The sequence below is a fragment of the Ictidomys tridecemlineatus genome, chromosome 9 (genome assembly GCF_052094955.1).
Source record: "Ictidomys tridecemlineatus isolate mIctTri1 chromosome 9, mIctTri1.hap1, whole genome shotgun sequence".
NCBI lineage: Eukaryota > Metazoa > Chordata > Mammalia > Rodentia > Sciuridae > Ictidomys > Ictidomys tridecemlineatus.
In genome coordinates, this window is record NC_135485.1 from 28063822 (window position 1) to 28084866 (window position 21045).

A 21045-nucleotide genomic window follows, 5' to 3' on the forward strand; every position below is an offset into this window, starting at 1 on the left:
AGAGAGAGAGAGAGAGAGAGAGATCAGGGACAGATATATTCTTCCAGAGTAAGCTCCCCCCACCTTGCCCAGCAACCCTGCCCAATGACCTGGTTTCCCCCAACAGGCCCCACCACCTAAAATTTCTGCAATCTTCCAATAACACCATCAGGCCATGACCCCAATGGAAGGATTAACTCATTGATGAAGTCAGAGCCCTCATGATGCAATTACTCCTCCCAAAGACTCACCTCTGAATATTGCTTCATTGGGAATCAATCTTCAACACAGAGCTTTGGGGTACATTCCAGGTCCAAACCAAAACAGGTATAGGTTTTAGTCTATGTTTACCTTTTATTTACCTGAAATATCCAATTACCATTTGCATTTCCCTCTGCCCATGGAGACTTAGCCACATTACTGTGGACTGTGGTGAGTATCAGCAGTAACCCTTTTCAGTTAAGTTGACTGCAGACGTGGATCCTGGGTAATTTGCCCACTCAGGAAAGTTACCTCACCTGTCTTTTTTAGTTCTAATCTGACAAGGAGCAAAAATCTGTGTAAAGCCCCCATGCTCTATAAAGATACAAATCTACCCTGCAATCAGAGGACTCACCAGGCTCAGGACTGGCGCATGGCGAGTACAAGTGGCTGGGCAGAGAGGGGCTCACTCTGTTCTTGGTCCTCTGTGATTAAAGGCATTTGCCCATGTCTTTGCAAACCATTTTTTCTCTCCCCCTGATTGTTGATGTGTTTCTGCCTTCTCTCTGGCTTCATCAAGGGTAGCATTATATAATCACCCCGCCGTGGGGAGAATGAACTTGAGCATGTTCCTTGTCTGACATGTAGATAGAAGACTTTGAATTATTGTTTCTTCTTTGATACAAGGTGGATGGAGGGAAAGAATCCCTCCTGGATCAAATGAGAAAGAAGAGGAGGGAGAGAATACTCAGAAACAACCAGATTACTGCTTAGAAGATACAGCAGTGACATAGTTGCAAATAATAGAAACCACTTGAAGTACTTATGCAAATAAGGGTGATTTCCTTAGCGAGGAAAAAGGTTTCCTACGCAGAGGGAAAAGCTGGGATACAGGAAAACTTCAAGAGTCACCATGACCTGGGGATACAAGCTCTGGGTGGACTCTTTTCCCACCTTTGTTTCTCTTCTACATGCATCTGCAGCGTCTCACCTGATCCCTCACACTCTCATTCCACTCTCTTTGATTCCAGTTCTTTCTCTCCTTCTGGTGCTTATTTGAGCTATTAACCCTAACCCTGACCTAGACACACCTAGACCAGCTTCCACATGGTAATCGGATTTTTCAGGCAAATAAAAGGTAAACATAGACTGAAACCTATACCTAATTGTTATGGTTTAGATCTGGATGGTCCCCCAAAGCCTTGTGTTGAAGGTTTGATTCCCAAGGAAGCAATATTCAGAGGTGAGTCTTGGTGGGGTGTAATTGCATCATGAGGGCTCTGACCTCATCAATGAAGTAATAATCCTTTGATGGAGTCATAGCATTATTGGAAGGTTGTAGAAAATTTAGGTAGACCAGGTGTGACCCTGACACATCTAGAGCAGCTTCCTTCTCCTCTCTGGTTCATATGGCATAAACATGACCAGTGATATCTCCTGGGTTTACCTGTTATAGGCCCAGCTGCCCAATTTCCCAGGGCAAGGATTTGAAGAGTCTGCCCTTGAACAGAGCAGTGGGGGAGGTGCTGGGCTCCTGTTACCTGAGCATTCCAAATATCCCAGTCCTGCAATAATGTGAAAGGAAGTTGTGGGATGGAAGAGCAAGGGATGGAAGATGAGCAGCACTTCAACACAGTCATTATCCACCGTGTCATTTACTTATAATGCATGGCAAATTGTCTTCCTGATTTATGAGTGAATTTGTGAACATCCTACCAGTCACCTGGTGGGTTTCGTCTCACTTAAAAACACAGAGCTGTAGACCCATAGAAATAGTTCTAAACTTAACTACATAATAGAGACTTTGAGAAATCTACATCAGCTTTAGCTAGCTAAATATAGGATCCTGTTCTTACCATTTCAATTGTGAAATATTTCTTGGTACTCTATGTGCTTGCCCACAAGATCAAGTGCTTTATTCTACATTCTTAACAGATGGAGAGCTCTCTTCACTTACTATGATTCTTGTGTCATTGAGCCAGATGGGAATAAGGGAATTAGAAAATAATAATATATAAAATAAATATCAATTGCTGTTCCTGCTTTTTTTAGGTTATTTTTAGGACTAAAATCTTAATGTTTTTTTTCCTCTTTGTTGTTTCTCAGGTACCTACTTCAAAAACCTATATTCTGTGATGACATGTATGCACTTCACAATTCAAAGTAGTAGTAAGTGCTCAATAAATTCCTGCTAAAGTAAACTGTGTTTGTCTAATTGGTGAAAAAGTGTCCCAGTAATGGTTTTGTCATTTCTCTCTGATTAAACAAACAAATAAGGAAGAGATGAGTTTTTAAGCACACATCAGTATACATGGGTAGTCCTTTAGGGATATTTCCGGGTCTTATTTATTACTATCTTTGCAACTTTGCAACTCTAGACTGTGAGCTCTTTCCTTTTTTCAGAATTATCAGTAGGTATGTTTCCCTTAGAGAAGTACTAAAAATGTCCTGTTCCACCTCGGGCTTTCTCTGTGATCCAGCAGGTGCATGTGTCTTTGTTAGATTCAGTGGCCCATATGCCATTTGCATATAGTCCAAGGATCATTTGCATGGGTTTGGGTTATTCCTTCTAGAAGCATTTGTGAAGCACCTCCTCTGTGACCAGCACAGTGTAAATCCAATAAATTACAAGAAGGGAATGGTTTTCCTTTTCACTCCTAGATGACATTCTATATTTTTGCAAAAACCCATAACTTGTAAGATAAAGTACATAAATTTTACTTTATAGTTTGTTTACTGTTCCAGTGTCCAAATGATTCTTATTCTCCTATTCTTTCTAGAATCATAAGAGTAGTTTTCAAAAATAACATCTCTCCCATATCTTATGGTTTTCTCATTTTTAAGTAACATTAAACTAAGATTTACATGTACTAGCGGTAAGTGGCACTTTGGGTTGGATTGTTTGTTTTGTTTTGTTTTTCCTTACTTCTTATCTGAAATTCTTACTGTTCCTTTATGGTGATAAAAATAAAGGAATAGTTTTAAATGAAAAAAATTAATGAGATTTTTTTTTTAAATGAGAAATATTTTCTGGGAATTGGGTAACTGTCCTCTGTTTGTAGTTGTCTGCAAACCAGGTGTGGCCATTATCTGGTTAATTTGATCGCTGTAACAACCACTGCTACTGGTAGATACATGAAAAGACACTTTGAGGGGAAAGCTACTTTCCTGAAGAACTGAAATTGGTTAAAGCTTCTATCTAATAAAAACATGAAGGAAATGGAGATTCTTATTTCTGACAGTTAATACAAGAGGAGACTCTCTAGCTTGAGAGTCACATATGATTAAAGAGATAGCCATGCTCTGAAAGCACTCTCAGCTCTCCCTTTAATTTAACGACCTCTGCATAATGTAAAATGACTCCAGTGTATGTATAACTGTACCATATAATGAGTTGTTTCAAAGAAAGGGAGTCTTCATTAAAGCGTCTCTGTGAATTTCTGTGAATTCAGCAGAAAATGGGATTTACCTCCAGACAGACAGTTACAGCTCTGATACGTTCAGCAACCCCACAATGGTGGAGTACCATTCTGCTGATAGATTCTGCGCACAATACTAATAGCATCTTTTATCACCGGGGCCTTTAAGGTGCTATAGAATTACACTTTACAATCTCGATTTGCAAATGGAGGTTCAGAAAGGTTAAGTGATTCCAGATCCTATTCTTTTCTGTCCTCATTAAGCTTGCAGGACTCTGCCCAAGCCATCTCTGGGAAGAAAACAAACGGTGACACAGATAACACCATCCATCTGGGTCACTGCAGCAGCTCTTAGGGATCCATCTGTACTGATACAGGTTGGGGACACCCACTACCGTGCCACTGCAACTTCGGCTCACCTTGATCTCTTCTTTCTTTGAACTCTTGCAATATCAGCTGGGATCTACACACTGGGCTCTGGATCCTTCACTACTCCTCCCTGTTGCTTAATCGTTTCTCTTCCAGTCGTCCTACTAGCTCACAGTCATGAAACCTTTACTGCATGAAAAGCACTGTTCTAAGCTGGTGTGTATGCTTTTTATTTTCTTTTCGATTTTATCCACTTCGATACCTTCATCTTATTCACAATTAGAGAAAAGAAGAAAAAAAAGAAGTTTCAGGAAACTTCTTTTCTGCAGCAGTGAGGAGGCGCGAAGTCACCACTCTCAGGAATTAAAATCTAGGAAAGAAGATTGGACATTGTGGTATTTATTAGAACTCTCCACAACTATTTTCATCCTTCTCTTCTCGCAGGTGAATGGTGGAATTGAAACCATTCCCCGTCTCTGCTATTGGGTGTGACCATGTGACCTCTTTGGGTCAAGGAAACATGAGTCAAAGAGATGTGCGTTGTCTCCATGTGGAAACGTTAAGGACCAATACACAACTCTCCCTAGTGTTTTTGTCCTGTCTTAGTGATCATACAGGTCCATGATGAAGTCCATCTTCCATCAGCCCTATAGTATTAGAGTACCCACTCTGAGCCAAGACCTCTCCCAACCTTCACTCAAGACAAAGCATGAGTGAAAAAACAAACTTGTGCCAGATTAAATCACTGTGATTTTAACACCTTTATTAAGCTCTCAATAAAGAATAAATAAATAACAATGAAATTTTCTTGATTAAAGTGTACAGTTCAATGGTTTTCGCATGTTGCAAAGTTACGTAACCATTGTCATAACCTAATTTTAGAACATTTTCACCAGAAAACATCATTTAGTAGATTTCATCAAAGAGCTCTTTACCCATCAGCAGTCACTCCCTATTTCTCTCCCATCCTCTCAGCCCTAGGCAATCACTGATATACTTTCTGTCTCTATGAATTTGTCTACTCTGGACATTTCACATAAATTGACTTCTTCAATATGTGGTCTTTTGGGTCTGGTTTCCATCACAAAACATTATGTTTTTTAGATTATCCATGTCGTAACATCTCTCAGTCATATATTACTTTTGTGCTAAATGTTATCACACTGCAGTATAGACACTGAATATATTATATTATACTTATCCATTTATCATTTGACAGACACTTGTGAAATTTTCACTGGGGGCATTTATGGATAATATTGTCATGGATTTTCCTAATAACATGTTGACAAAACAAAAGTCTTTATTTTGGTGAATTCAGTATCTTAGTTCTTTTATTATTTAGGCTTTAAGTGTTAAAGCTAAGAAATCATAGCCTAATCTGAGGACACTAAGTCTTATTCCTGTGGCTTCTTGGGTTCTATAGTATTAGTTTTGGGGGTTGTTTTTTGGGTATTTTTAGCACAACACTTTAATAAAAAGATAATACTATGATTAGAACATTGTTTTTTTTAATAGCCTAAGTATATACTTGTTTGACAACTAGGTTCTTCTACTTCCTAGAAGATTTAAATTAATATTCTTTTATCTTTTTTATTTGTTCTTCTTAGTTATACATGATAGTAGAATTTACTTTGACAAATTATAGAGTATAATTTATTCTATTTAGGATCCCACTCTTGTGGTTGTAAATGATGTAGAGTTACTCTGGTCGTGTATTCAAATACAAGGCTAGAAAACCTGTGTTCAATTAATTCTACTGTTTCCTATTTCATTTTCCCTCCCCGTCCCTTCTCTTTGTTTCTTTGGCATTTAGAACTCTGATCCATTTCCAGTACATTTTTATTTATGGTGCAAGGTAGGGGTCCAAATTTATCCTTTTGGAGTTTTCTTAACCATTCATCAAAAATATTATTTTTGCTATTGAATTATCTTGGCACCTTCATCCCCCAAAAAATTGACTATAAAAATAAGGGTCTATTTCTGTACTCTTTATTCCATACACATCTATCCTTATGCCCATACAATACCATATTCAATATGTAGATTTGTATTTGCATGAGGTTTTGAAATCTGAGAGTGTTAATCATCCAACATTGTCATTCTTTATTGAGGGTTAGTTCTTTTTAGATATACAATACAATAGAGTATGTTTTGACATATTATGCATACATGGAGTATAATTTATTCTAATTATGATCTCATTCTTGTGGTTGTACAAGTTGTGAAGTTTCATTGATGGTAGATTCATATATGAACATAGGAAAGTTACGTCCAAAGTTTTTTGGACTTTAATAATTTGGACTTTAATAAATTTTAAGGTAAGCTGGTTAATTTCTATTTTAAAAAATTCCAGCCAGAACTTCAATGGGGATTGCATTAAATCTGCAAATCAATTTGGGGAGGATTGCTACAAAAGCTAGAGAGAAAATAGCAAGTTCCAGAGCTGAGAAAGTGTTGCCTGCTCCCAACCCCCTTCAGTGTTCACATTTAGAGTCTCAGTGGTGCCTACTCTCCACCTGTCCAGGTTTCCACAGTCCCCAGCTCCAAGTCAGAACATACACATTAGCTACTGGATACAAACCTAATGGTGAGCTTTGCTCCTGGATCCATTTTCATCTCAGCATAGTTCTTCCTCTTTCAAATTTTAAGATAGCCTTCAGAATACTGTGATCTCCTTTTCTTCTTTGCCACAGTCCAGAGTCTCAGTTTGTTTCACCCACCCTGTTCACATTGCTCTGGTTCATTCCTCACCTAGATTTTTCAGGTCCTACCTAATCTGACTTCACAGAATCACACAAGAACAAGACTCAAGGTAGCCAAAAGTCCTTGGATTTTTGTTGGTTGTTTGGTTTATTTAATTTTGTCTATTATTAGACTCTAGGGATATATTTTAGTCAACTTTTTGTGTCACTATTACCAAAAGATATGACAAGAACAATTTTAGAGGAGGAAAAGTTTATTTAGCACTTGTGATTACAGAGATCTCTGTTCATTGGTAGCCAACTCCATAGCTCTAGACCCCAGGTGAGGCAGAACATGGTGGAAGAGTGTGGTGGAGGAAAGAAGCTCAGAACATGTCAATCAGGAAGCAGAGAGACCTCCACTCACCAGGGATTAAATACAAATCTCAAAGGTGCAGCCCCACTACTGATCCACCTCCACCCATCACTCCCCACCTGCTTACAGTTACCACCCAGTTAACCCATTTCAAGGGATTATGATTATGTTAAAGCTCTCATAACCCAATCATTTCACCTCTAAACTTTCTTGCATTGCCTTATACATGAGCTTTGGGGGGGGGACACCTCATATCTAAACCATAATAGGATATAAATGAGATTACCAGAACTACAAAGATTTTGAAATCTGATGTAGTGTTGCTGCCATGGCCCATTTTTACACCAACTGTGAGTCTAGCTGTCCTTCTCTTGTAATGATTACCCTCACAGTGTATCAGGCACTATGCTGGCTCCTGTATCCATGCTAACACGTTAACCATTCATCACTGCAAAGCAGGTGTCTTATGTCCATTTTACTGAAGAGGGACTATTATGATTTAGATACAAGATGTCCCTGAAAAGCTTATGTGGCAATGCAGGAATGGTCAAGAAGTGAAATGATTCGATTATAAGAGCTGTAACCTAATCAGTAGATGAATCCATTTGATGGATTTGGTGGGATGTGGCTGGAGGAAGTACATCACTGGGGATTATATCTTGTTCCTGAGTTTTCTCCCTTCTCCTTCTCCTCTTTCTCCTCCTCCTCCTCCTCCTCCTCCTCCTCCTCCTCCTCTCTCTCTCTCTCTCTTTCTTTCTCTCTCTCTTCCTCCATCCCTCCCTCCTTCTCCCCCTTCCCTCCCCTTTCCAGTTCTCATGAGCTGGGCAGCTTTCCTCTGCCGTGTCCTGCCATGATGTTGTGCCTCGCCTCAGAACAGTGAACCGAACCTCTGAAACCATTAGTCCAAATTAACTTTCCCTCCTCTAAGTTAGTCTAGACAGGAATTTGGTAACAGTGATTTGGTAAAGTTGATTAATCCAAGGACACTGAGGCTTAGGGAGAAAAGATGTACTAGCCTAGGGCCACAATTAGTAAATGAAGTCAGTACTGAAAACCACGCTTATCAGTTTGTTTCTATAATCTACATCCTGCTTTCCAGAGGAACTCCCAAACCCTTTAAACCCCTGCCCTTTTATCATCCGTCATTTTGATTCCATACTTCCATGTACCCCCTTTTTCTGGAATGTCAACAAGTGTCCTTTTAAGTTGCATATCTGTCTTATTTGTTTTACTTTGTTAAAGAAACCTCAAAAATGATTGATGATCATTTCACTGGAGTTTTGTTCCATACAGGCGCCATCTTTTTGGAATCTTCTGATAGGCTGAACTTCCTAGAAAATAGGTTTGTGCTAGGAATACTGAGAGCATAGAAGAGTTTAACAAATGTTGGATGAAAAAAATGAACAAATAAATGAAACAGATTAATATGGGAATGATAGGGTTACTAATAGGTCTTTCTCGTAACTGGCACTTGCACTGTTCAGAGCCAATGTCAGCCCTGTAGCAGTAAGAGCATGGAGTCGGCTTCACCCTTTACAATCTCTGTGAGAATGGACATATAATGTAACTTAAGCTACAGATTGTTGATTTGTAAAATGAGCAACATTTGCTTCAGCATATGGAAAGTCATGTAAGATAATGAATGTGAAACAAATTAAACATTCATAATATTAGTTACCTTTTCTCTAAGACAAATATCACAACCTAAGTTTCCTTCTAGTTTCCCTGTCTTGAGCTCTTCTTTTTTGCCTGGTTAATTATCTTGGTATGTTATTGAACAACTAGAGATGGAGTAAATCACAATGGCTGAATCCATATTCTAGAGCCAAACCACCTGCATTAAAGTCCAGACCCACACATCCTAACTGTATGAGCTAGGCAAAGCACCTCGATATCACCTTGCCTCAGTCTCCTCATGTATAGAATGGGGGTAATAAGAGTACCTTTCTCCATGGGATGACTGTTTGGAATTAAATAAATTAATGTCTCTAAAGTTCACAGAACCATATCCAGCCCAATGAAAGTTACTCAGTAAATGTTCACCATATTAGTATTGCTACCATTACTGTCACCACCACTACTGCAGGTACTTAAGTAAAAAAATGCCTTCTTGTTAAGGTCTGTAAACAAGTCTGGATGGCGCCTGGCATTCTGCCAGAGGGAGTGGTTTGTGAAGTACCGCCAGCGAGCCATTAAGTGTGGAGATTCCTTATTGATTGACTGCTGTATCTAGTTTATGTTAATTAAGATAAGCTGTGTGGAATGTATATATACCCCTCCTGTCCTACAATAAAAGGCTCCCACTCCTGCTGTATCAATGTACACAAGTTCCTCATCACACACACACACACACCCCCCCCCCCCCGTTTAGTTTGCTGCAGCCGGTTTTTGGCACCTTCTAATGTTCATTTTACAAGTGGGATTCCAGCTAAATCTCTGCCTACCATATTTGCTGTTGATTTCCACCCCCTTACTGGGTGTTTATTACTGGATGTCAATAAGCATTTGTTTCTCTGTGTCAACACTTTAGGTTACTTGCTGCTCAATATTGCCCTCAAATATTTGCAATATGCTGAAGTTTATGTTTCCATTTCAGGACCTATCTATTCCTGACCTTTACTATTTAGAGACACATAGAGTACGACTGTCCCCAAATTAAGTATTCCACAGATCATAGAGGGCTGTGTCTGTGCATGCGTATAACTTCCACTGTCATGCTTCTTGACTCTTTGCTGTGAGCAGCCATTTCTCATTTCCAGCAGTATACTTGTGAATATAAGTCCTTCTCTTCTAATTCAGTGTCTCTGATCTGCTGTGGTTTTTCTACCCAGGAAAATCCAGTAACTGTGAAGAGAGCCTGACGCAGTGCCACTGGGGATCTCCCATGAATCAAGGGAGTGAGGATCATTGTGTGAACATCAATACATATTCTGAATGCTCAGAGGATCCTTTTTAGCTCACAGTGTTGTTCTTGGTTGTGATCCAGCAGAGGTGAGCTTTACTATGCATCAAAGTTTTGGACAAGAGAAGGATCATCATTCTAACCTTATTACCAGGAATACAAAAGAAAAAAAAAAGTATCCACTTTGTCCTTTGTTTATGGTATGAAAATATTCTGGATCACATGAGAGTGGAAGGAGAGGAGTGTGCTTTTGCTAGGGCAGGTGTAGGAGCTGTTGACAGTTCCACCTCTGAAATTCTTTCTAGCATCTGGAGAATTCTACACAGGCTGGTGCAAGACAGATATCCACTGTCCCAGATTCTCAGGACATGGAAGCCAGAGTGGATAACTCTATGAGGCAATAGTGATAGCAACATCTAGTGCTCAGTGGCAACATGCCAGTGGTGGTATTCAGCAAGGGGTGCTGGTGGAGGCAGAGGTGCCCTATAGCACTCAGGATTTAACAGTAGCAGCAGCATGAAGGCTGTCCTAAAAATGTGCTCCTGTCATGCTCTTTTGTCTAGATTCAATAAGTTAACCCCTCTGGTCCCCTCCCATTTTCCAAAGGTGAATCTCCAGCTCTCCCAATAATACTGTTATGAGCCAATATTTTTACATCTTTTTTTTTTTTTGCTCATTTACATTAATCAGCAACTGTTCTGTTGTTTTCACCAAAAACCTTGTGTGGGATAGATAGGTGATTCCTTATTTTTCAATCTATTTCATAGAAATTATAGATAGCATATATGTAGTATATATGAAGTATTTGATTTCAAAGGGCAGTCTGGCCCTACATTGGATTATGTTCAAGAAATTTTATTGTCTTATCCATATTAACAAATTATTCAGAGAAAGTGGCAAAACCCTGTTTTAAATTACTACTTCCTCTTTAGCTTTACTCCCCTGAGTATCTTATAACCTAGAAAGTCATGTTTAAATCACTTTGAAGCAAGCACTTATTTAAGTGAAAAGAAAAAAAATTACAGAAGTCTTTCCAAGGAAATGTCAGTTGGAAGAACAAACATTATGACGTCCTTGCAACGTAAAGTACATAGAAATTGTTTTTGACACTGGCAGGAAAGGGGATCTAGATAATTTACTAGTACTTCCTAAAACTAACTACTACAGTTTGACTTTTGTATCTGCACTTGGGCATGATACCTTCCTAGAATAGTAGAAAGGCCCACAGGCAACATCTACTCCACACAGAAAGAAGTGTGTTTATTTGATTGCTTTGCTGCCCACGAACTCCTAATAAAGATCTCAGGAAAAAGTTGTCTGGCCTTTCCTTGTGGTTTGAACTGTGGGTCAGCCCTATTTCATCTTGAGTATTGAGTGTGTGAGCATAGGTGTGGGGATGTGTGTGTGCATGCGGAGAAAGAAACTTGAGAGAGAGATTCATGATGCTAAGCAGGAGCCAGGGAAAATTAAGGGGCCCTTCTCCCCAAGGATAGTCCCAATTCCTGGTTCCAGTTTTTTTCTGTAAATTCAATTCTATTTCTGCTCCTATGCTTGTTATAAACTCCTATGTTCTTAAAAAGAATTTCCTTGTTCATTTTGGTTACCTACCACAAAAAATAATCTTGATATATACAGAAATATCTATATTTCATGTTTTAAAAATGTTATACACAATTATATTTTATAATAAAAGCATATATTATACATATTTATTAAAAAATCACATTAATATAACAGTTTTATAATTTAAAAACTACACTATATTTATTTGCGGGGGAAAGAAGTCTTCCAATTTTAAGTTTGCTCCAAATGACAGCAAAATGATCTTCCCATACTAAGAAATGACAGGAGTTGAGAATGTAAAAACTGTTTTTGAATTATTTGATTTAAAAGTGTTTCTCAACACTTCAAATCAATCATAATTGGCTCCCTATTCTCTTCTTTGAACTGAATGTAAATTACCCGTCAACTTCTGCACATGGCTTTCTAAATTTAGGCTAACAGATAATTTACATTTTTGAAGGGTGATTCAGGAAGATCATAGTACAACTCTGTAGCTAATTCAAGCTAACTGTGATGGGGGGGTCATTATTTTGTAAAGGAAGAAATCCTATTAAAGGAAAAATATAAAACAGAACTATAACAGTGAGGAGACAACGGAAAATGGGAAAATTATTGAAATTTTTCAGAAAATAGAAATTATAGGATTACATTTAAAGAGACTTATGGAATTATAAACTATATTCATTTAGTAGAGGAAAATATATTTTATTTTGTATCCAAGAAAAACACTTTGTCCCATTAAAATCCTTTGGAATTAAAAGTAAATTCAGCATACTTTCAAGCTTAACACTATTATAAAGTACATACAAGCATCTAGACAAAGAGAAAACAAATATACAACAATGGACTTGGGTAACATATTTAAGATGCTTGGGGCATGTCAATATGAACTTCTGTAAAGGAAACATATCTTACTCATGTCTGTAGATGTGGTATTGCATGGTGAAGACTCTACCTTGTATAATGGGGAAAGAAATCTGATTCAGATTCTAGTTATGCCATTTACCAGCTATCTGAATTCAGACATGTCATTTAAATTCTCTGAATCTCTTGCACTTATTACTATAATTTGAATCTTGAGTGTCCCCTAAAGACCTATGTGTAGTGGCCTTGGATCTTAATTGGTTTGGGATCTCCATGAATAGAGACAGTGGTTCTCAAACTTTGTACCCAACTGCTGTAGTATAAATCTTGAATGTCCACAGTGGTCCATGTGCTAAAGGGTTGGTCCCCAGCCTGGATCTATTGGGAGATGGTGGAAATTTTAAAAGTTGAGCCCTAATGGGGGTTTTAATTCATTGGAGGCATACCCTTGAAGGTTTTCTCTTTCCCTCTTGTTTCATGGCCACAGGGGAATGCCTTTGTTCCACCATCTATTACTGCTACCCACTATGATTGCTGCCTTACCACCATGATTAGGGCCCAGTGATCATGAACTGAAAGCTCCAAAATTTGGGGGCCACAGTAAACTTTTCTCTTTATAAATTGATTGTCTCAGGTATTTGTTACAATAATGGAAAGCTGACAAACACACTTATCTATAGAACTAAATGGTTAATGGCATTAAAAGCTGTGGAATCTAGGTTCTGTTCAACAAAAATATAGAAGCCCATATAAATAGAGGATGTAGCTAACATTGCCATCCAAGTAGAATGTTTTATACCATATATTACTTGGTTTGCCTAACCACCAGTATAAATGTTATAGAGAGATAAAAAATGATTTTATCAATGTGGTCAAATATATCTTGCTCTACACTGGTGGCCATGTGGTATATTATAATTGACATATGGCTTAATGTTCAGACATCTGCTTTTGATATTAACTAATTTGGGTGTTCATCCAGCTTTTCAATGAACTTGTACTTGTCACTAAAATTTATTGAGCTGAGTTTCCATATAAAAATGGGAAGATAGTTAATGGAGAACCTACCTCACAGGGTTAGAGTCAAAACAAGCTAACATGTATAAAAGTGCTTTGTAAAAAGCAATTTTCCAACTAAGTATCAGATGATGGAATATGAGAGAAAATTGATTTTTAAAGTACATGTTTCAGACTGTCAGGAAGGGGGAAAAATCTTGGCAACTGTAAACTGAAAATATAATATTTAATTTAGAAATAGGAAATATTCCATAAATTTTTGTTTTAAAACTTTTTACTTTCTTCTACTTTGTGTGGTATGCATAGTGCTCTCATTGCAACATGTTTAGAAAGTTGTAAGAGGGAGACTGATCAAAAAATACATTAACAGATTTTGGAAGGGGGTGGATATAAAGTTAGAATTTCTGAGTCATGAAAACATCAGATAGCACTTCCAGAAAGGTGTAACTTTATTTAAAACCGAGCTGCTGTGAATTCCATCATGCTGCAGACACCTCTGAATCAACAATCCCTGTTGGCAAATTGTTATGCTGACAAATTTCTCACATAGACTGAAAATTTCCATTTTGTAAACAAGTAAGTGGGTTCTTGATGGTCTAGCTCATACCCCAAGCTGGAACTTTGAGAAGTGAATTCTTGGCTTGAGTGACCATGTATCATTTATTTCTCACATTAGCAAAGCTGATTCAAATATTTGTCACCCAAATCAGAGAGCCACTAGGAGCATGAATGTAATATTATGTCTGATATTCCTCCTCAAGTTTGGGAAACATAAACACCACATCACTGGCTTCATTGGCTCCATTCCCTGAGATAGATAGAGTGGGATAGTGTTAATATTGCTGTCTTCATAATGCTAGGGACTCTACTTAAAATCGCCCCACCCACAATAGCACAAACACAAAACAGTGATCCATAATTTTCCATGCCAAGATGTTTGATGGACACAAATGTGAGTATGCATGCAGGCAAACACAGACTGGGTGATGGGTCTTCCTTCTGCTGGGTCAGAGTCAGTCACAGAAGCCCTGGTTGTGTGGTTTTTGATCACCATCCCCAACACATAAGTATGAGGAATTGGACAGGACACAGCTCGTAGCTGGAAGAAAAATCACCAGTAGTTACAGGAGAAGTAGGTGAGGTCTATTTACACACTACAGACTGGAACAAAAAGTGCACATCTGTCACAAAAGATGACTTATATGCATACAGAAGGCATGCAAGGGATAGCAGTACCCAAGAAGGGACATCAGATTGGGAAGTGGGAGATGCTGGACCCAGACCCTGGATGCAGTGGAAATGAATGAGATACCAATGAAAGCTAAATATAGTGTCTGGCACTCAGGGCACGCTCCCTCCACCTATGTTATCTGCCAACTGGGGATGGGTGAGAGAATGGAGAGGGCAATGCTGCTCATGGCACGAGCATGGTCCCAGGCCCATTGTTCATGTACTTCTGTCTTCCCATTTCTAGGTGCTTTCAATCCTCCAGCTTACTTCTAGGATGACATGGATGTCCCTTTGGTCTCAGAAGGAAAAGAAAAAAAATAAATAAACAGGGACAGAGGAAAATGAGGACTTTGGAAGAGTCTAGTCCTATGTGAATCTGTGGACATTGTCCTCTTATATCTAGAAAGCAGAAGTAATGACCAGCCTTTCATATCTCTAGACACAGGCCGGAGCAGCCATTGTCAAGTTTCCTGGAGATGTCAGCCAGAGCCAGACACAGGCAAAACTAGAAAAGTGAGCTATTATATTGCAAAGAGCACTAGGGCAGGGCCATTAATACCTGGATCCTAGCTCTACCGTTAATTAGTTATGTGACCTTGCACTGTTTTGAGCCTTGGTTTTCTCATGCACAAAACATAATAGCACTTCCAATATTTGCTGAAAAGGAGAAATTGTTTGTGTAACATTTTAGCCTACAAAAATGAAGTAGGCAACACAATCAGGGACAGCCTTCTATAGTTATGCTTCCCTCTCTCCTTTCTATCCAGTGAACCATCAATTAATTGATTCTTCAACTTGGGAAATCATAATAAAGCCTTACTACCATGGTAGATCCCTTCCCTTATGACATTTTCATGCAAAGAAATGAATCTCTCTAGCTTTAAGATATCAGAGCCTAACAAGAGACACAGTGAAAGAATACGGGGGTAGATTGTGTGTGAGGGAGAGGTGGGCGATCAGGCATCTTTAGCTGGAAACTTCCCTGATACCCCAAAGACAACAGCCTGCTCTATCTTCTAAGTCTGCCTGCACAGACAGTCTTTCAAAGTACAGCCCCAGAGACAATACAATGTGAAATCCTCCCTCCTCTGCAGCCTTGGTCTGCAGTGACACTGGCAGATGCTAAACTTCCTCCTGTCTAGAACAGTTAATTAGGTTATAAAGGCTGCCAAAAATCCCAAAGTCATCTGAAGAAAATGCAACACTTTGAGATCTGAAACAAAGGTCAGAAGACAGAAATATTAATCCCAATTTTAGAAGGGAGAAGTAAGTGTGGGGATAGAGAAAAGAATTCAGGCAGGTCCTATACAATCTGGCAACTTCTTATCAATCTTTTATAAACACTGTTCAGATCAGGCATAATTTGGTCCTAGCTCCTTTCCTCTGTAATAGATACCGTGTCTTCATAAAAGCTGATACTGTAATAGACACTATATATTCATAACTCATTCCAGAGCTCTCAGTCCATACCTAGGGGACATCATGAGATCTCTAGATACCATTCCTGCTGGAAAACAGACCCACCTGGGAATAATGAGTTTGGAATAGGGAAGAAGATAATTTGCTAAAATGAATTGATTGAATAAGTAGCTATGTTCAGGATTTCTTCATTAGTTGCATCAAATTATCACAAAGTAAGAACGACTGTCTGTCCCCAGGTTCTCAGGCGTAGAAAGGCAGCCTTAAAAACCTAGAGACCCAGTTCTTCCAAAGAGGTTACCCCAGAACGTGTGTTGGGTGTGGGGTGGGCTAACAAAATAAGCAGCAGTACATAGGACTTCACTGCCACCAGCAGGGCCCAGAGGAAGTGCAGGCCTGTAAGATGCCAGGGCCTGCCTAAAACAGGAGCCCTCTGGTGAGAAGCTAAAACGTGCAGCTGAGTTGTTGTCCCCCTCTACCCACCCACCCTGTCCCCAGTCTTGAAGATTTAAGAAAAGCAGCTCTTTCTTTATAGAAGACAAGTGTTTCTGCCCAAGGCTCAGTATGAAGGATTTCGAGGCCAGACTCCAATTGTTAAGGCTCCAAACACTTCCTTTTCCCTCCCACCACATCACAATCCCATTTTTATTATACAAGGCTTTCCTCCCTCTTCTAGTTCATGCATGATATCAGTGGGCACATTGTCCAGGGACCACTTTTGTATCTGGGTCTCTGTATATCTCATGTCACTTGGGACGTGTTCCAGACCCCGCGCTGTCCACCTCCAGCCCAGACCAAAGGGCAGTCCGGTGTCTCAGGATCAGAATCAGGTGCAGCGGACCTACCAGTTGTTCAGATCTGGGAAAGCAGCTGAAGCTCATACAGGAAACCACGGCTTCAGGCCAACTCTGATTTCTCACACACTTGCCCAGTCTGCCACCACCTGCACTTTTACGTGCTCCAGTGCCGGGCGGCGGGAGCCTGTCGCTCCCGGGAATCCGCAGCCGCCACCCAGGCCCAAGCGCGCACTGGACGGGGCTTCCAGCATCCTTGCTGCTGACCGGCCTTAAAGCTGGTAGGCGAGCGGAACGGCCTGAGAAAGTGCCGCGGTGGGAGCAGGAAGAATCCCTGGGAGCAACTGAGGTCTCGGGAAAGGTCCCCGTGGAGATCCGCGCCCAGAAGGGGTCCGCGACCACGCGGCGAGGAGCACGTGAGCATCGCAGCTTGGCTATAAAATCCCCCGCTTAGAGGAGCGTGGGGAGCGCGTGCCGCGGCAAAACGCGTCCACCTGAGCCAGCAAGTCAAGGGGAAGGCGATCCTCTCCAGGACGTCCAAAGGTCTAGAGATTTGGTGCTACGGACCCTCGCGGTCTGGTCTCGGGTGCGTGCATCGAACTTTAATGCTGGGCTCCTTGTATTCCTGCAAAGGCGCACAGATGTCCGCACGCGTAGATTCCCGAACATACCCAGGGTTCGTTTGACCTTTAGGATAGTTGGAGGGGGAATAACAGGACTCTCTGGCTGATTGATTTCTTGCCCTCCAGCAAGGAGGCAGCCTCCAGTACTAGCGTTTGTCCTCGCAAGAGCTCAGGAGGCCTCTGGGGAGCCCCGAGACAGCGCGTCCAAGACCCGGCCACCTTTTAAACTGTAGTTATTTCTGCGCTGCGCAAAAGGCGGGTTCCGACCAACTCGGGACACCTTTCCCTAAAGTTTGATCTGTTCTCTTCGCCCGCCCAATCCTCGCCGCCTGGCGGCCCCCTCCTCCCACGGAGGGCGCGGGTGGGGAGATGGCCGCTGGCTCTCCCCAGCGCACACGGGCGCTGTGCGCGTAGCCGCCGCCACGCTGACCTCCAGCTCCCGCCGGCTGCTAAGCTGAGTCCTGGCAGCGAGAGAAGGCAGTCTCCCGGAGGGGCTGAAGGCGGCGACGACTGGGGCCCTAGGGTCTATATGGCCGCTCCCTGCGAGCGGGTGGTGTGTGCCACGGAGCTCGCCCACAGCGCCTGGGGCTCAGAGCCGCTCTGAGCCTCGCCGCCTGCGGACATCGACAAAGCCGCTTCCCGGAGCCGCGGGCAGGAACCCGAGGAGCAGGAGGTGGTGGCGGCCGTTCCTCCCGGAGGGCGATGTGGCCGGCCGGCGCGGGCACCAAGCTGCCCTGTGCCCGCGACTCTGCACTCCGGCGGGCGGCTTTCTCCGGAAACCTCACGGCCCTGCCTTCTCACCTAGTGCCCGCGGGCCGAAGCGTCCGGGTTTTCATCAGCGCCAACCCTGAAGGTAAGACTCTAGTTGGGGTTTGTAGCTCTGTCTGTCTGCGGGTCCACAGGCGGTAACCAAAGAGTGTGCGGTTGCACAGCCTGGTGCACTGAGCGTCCCCTGAGCTCCCTTCCTCCAGCCAAAGCTGTGGCAGCCCTGAGCGCGTGGGAATTTAATTCGAATTTTTTTTTCTCCTTTCACTCATCAGCACCCCTGTAGACTTCTCTTAGAACACCTTTACTTTTCCCCGGGTCGAGCTAAGAAGCATCTGAGACATTAGGGGGTGCCTTCAACACCACCCCTTACCCCTTTCTTTTAGCGGTTTCTTCTCCGAGGTTATCGCAAACGCAAATAGTAGCTGTTCTCCTTCTCCGCTCCGCGGGGTTCCTGAATGGGGGCTTTGCCACTTGTCCTGGCCGAGGAGAGGTGGGGTTGCGGTTCCTGGAAGCTCAACTCTTGCTATACCTTGAGGAGCCCAGTAGACCCTTGCGAAAGGAAGGGCCTTGGAGGAGGGGACTAGAGTTCTGGGGTCCCAGGGCGGCTGGCTCTCAGCCCAGCGCCGGTTTCACCGTGGAATTCTCGGGATAAGCTCATCTCCTCTCTTGAGTGCCTGGGCTTGGTGTTCTCAGGTGGACCCCGGCCTACTCAGTCACGTTCCTGATCAAGGACCTGGTAGACGCTCAGTGAAAACTTGTTGATTTATTGCGTTCTCAATCAGCGTTTTATTGCCGGGTGGTCAGATCCCTGCTCATCACTCACTACCTTTCAGTTCTCAGTGTTGAATGTTAATTTTGGTTGCAGTGGTGGGGCGGGCGGGAAGGACGCATTTGACTGGGGCTGGACAAAACTGAAGGAATTGTTCTTTTTTTAGGAGGAAAAAAAGTTTGATTATAAAAAGAGTTATCTGGACTCGAGTATGAGAGATTTCAAGAATTTAACCTTTTTTGAAGCCAGGTACGGTGATTCATTACTGTAATCACAAGTGTCTCAGGAGGCTGAAGCAGGAAACCCTGTCTCAAAAAGGTCTGGGGATGTAGCTCAGTGGTAAAGCGCACCTGGAGTCAATCCTCACCACCGCAAAAACGGGGGGAGGTAGCCTTTTCATACTCTTCAGAAGCCTTGAGTCTTATAAAGTTAAAAAAAAAAAGTTTGCATTCAAACTACTGTTGGATGGGATCCTCATTCGAAAGCTCAAGTCTCTGTTGTTTGTGAAAAGCATCCAAAGAGGACCAAGAAAAGTAACTTTCTGGAAAATAATAGCGCCCCCCCCCCAAAAAAAAAGCACTATTGGAAGTTTCAAGTAAACTCATAATAAAGGAATGGGAAAGAATCGCATTGGTAACACTCATAATAGACTGTATACTTTTAAGGGAGGCTGTGATGTCCTTTCATTGAGTTTACAACTTCCTCTCACAGAACTTAGGGTTTTCGGTACACTTAAGGAATCATTCTATGTCAAATAGGTCTTCCAGGGTTTTTACCTACATCTGGATTAAATACCCATGAAGACATACAGGCTGATTTAAGAAAACCTGCAAGTTGTTTTCAGAGTTTTAAAAAACATTTTTAGCAATATTTTAAAAGTGTTTGAGAGAATTATGTTAGAAAACATTTGTTCTTAAATTTTCAATTTTCCTGAGCTTAAAAAAAAATGTTTTTGTGGAGTGATTAAATCTGCTAATGTGAAGCCAGCCAAATTGTTGCATCTTTCTCTTAAACTGCTTCTAAAATAGTGAAAATTCTGTGAATACCAGTAGTTGTTGTTTTTTTGCTTAAAATATGCAATTTCTATGATTAAAATGATAATGGATTTGTATTGTTACATTAACTTTAAAAATTCAGTATTAAGCTTATTTTCCTTACCAGTCTTCTAATTCCTAGTTTCTTAAAATTAAAGCTTTAGCATATATCAATTCTAGGAAAGCAAACAGGAGGGAGGTGCCAATGCCTTTTGATTACTGTTTTTTTCTGGACAGCTTCAGTACTGATCGGAAAAGACCAGAAATGTGAAGCTTACCTGGGAAGTTTGAATAGGTGAATGGCCTCACATTTTATCCACATAATCGAGCCAGGGGCATATTGAAGTAAAAAGACAGAGATGGGCATTTTTAATATTGTGAACATAAAGCCTTAAAATCTTTGTAAACGCTCCATCAGAGGCAGCACTTGCTGTAGGATCTTTATGGAAGCAATTTAGCAAGCAAGCAAATGGTTGTATATTGGTACGATCCAATATTAGATCCTTGGCCAATACTGAAGAGCCTCTCCACTGTCAAATTAAGACAAAGGGCATTATCTCATGCTTCCCAATACAGGCAGAAATCCAATTTATGTTCTAAATAAAAGCTACTTTGTGTTGAAGCCACAGCAATACTTTCAGAATCAAGCAAGACTCTTCCTTAGATTATTGCTTTCAATAGATATTGCTTTACAAGGCTCATATAGAATTTCCCCATCTACAGTGAAGGTGATACATGTCCTCGGAATGAAAAAATTAATTTCCGGTATAACAGCTCATTCAATATTTTAATTTTGATTTCTATCCTCAAACAGCCCTCTGAGTGTGGTGAACTTAGAGGTGTTTTCTCTGTCCTACAGATGACAAAACTAAGGCTGTATCAAGTTAAGCTGCTTTCCTGAATTGATATAGCAGGGTAAAATAGGATAGAACCTGTAGAACCCTCAAAAACACCTGTCTTGGTGCTCTTTGGTCAGACCCTGTAAATATCTTACACCCACATGGATAAGAGAACAAGCCAGATGTGGTGGATCA

At 41.1% G+C, this 21045-nt stretch overlaps 1 protein-coding gene across 1 annotated transcript in view; it reads left to right on the plus strand.

The window, feature by feature from the left end:
* Window positions 1-16699: 16699 nt before the first annotated feature.
* The window catches only part of Nwd2 (NACHT and WD repeat domain containing 2), a 152078-nt gene continuing 147732 nt past the window's right edge, over window positions 16700-21045 (plus strand). The window contains exon 1 of the mRNA XM_005319902.5: window positions 16700-18293. Within this exon, the coding sequence (XP_005319959.2) occupies window positions 18143-18293 (151 nt within the window). The 5' untranslated portion in view covers window positions 16700-18142. The remainder of the gene's footprint in view (window positions 18294-21045) is intronic.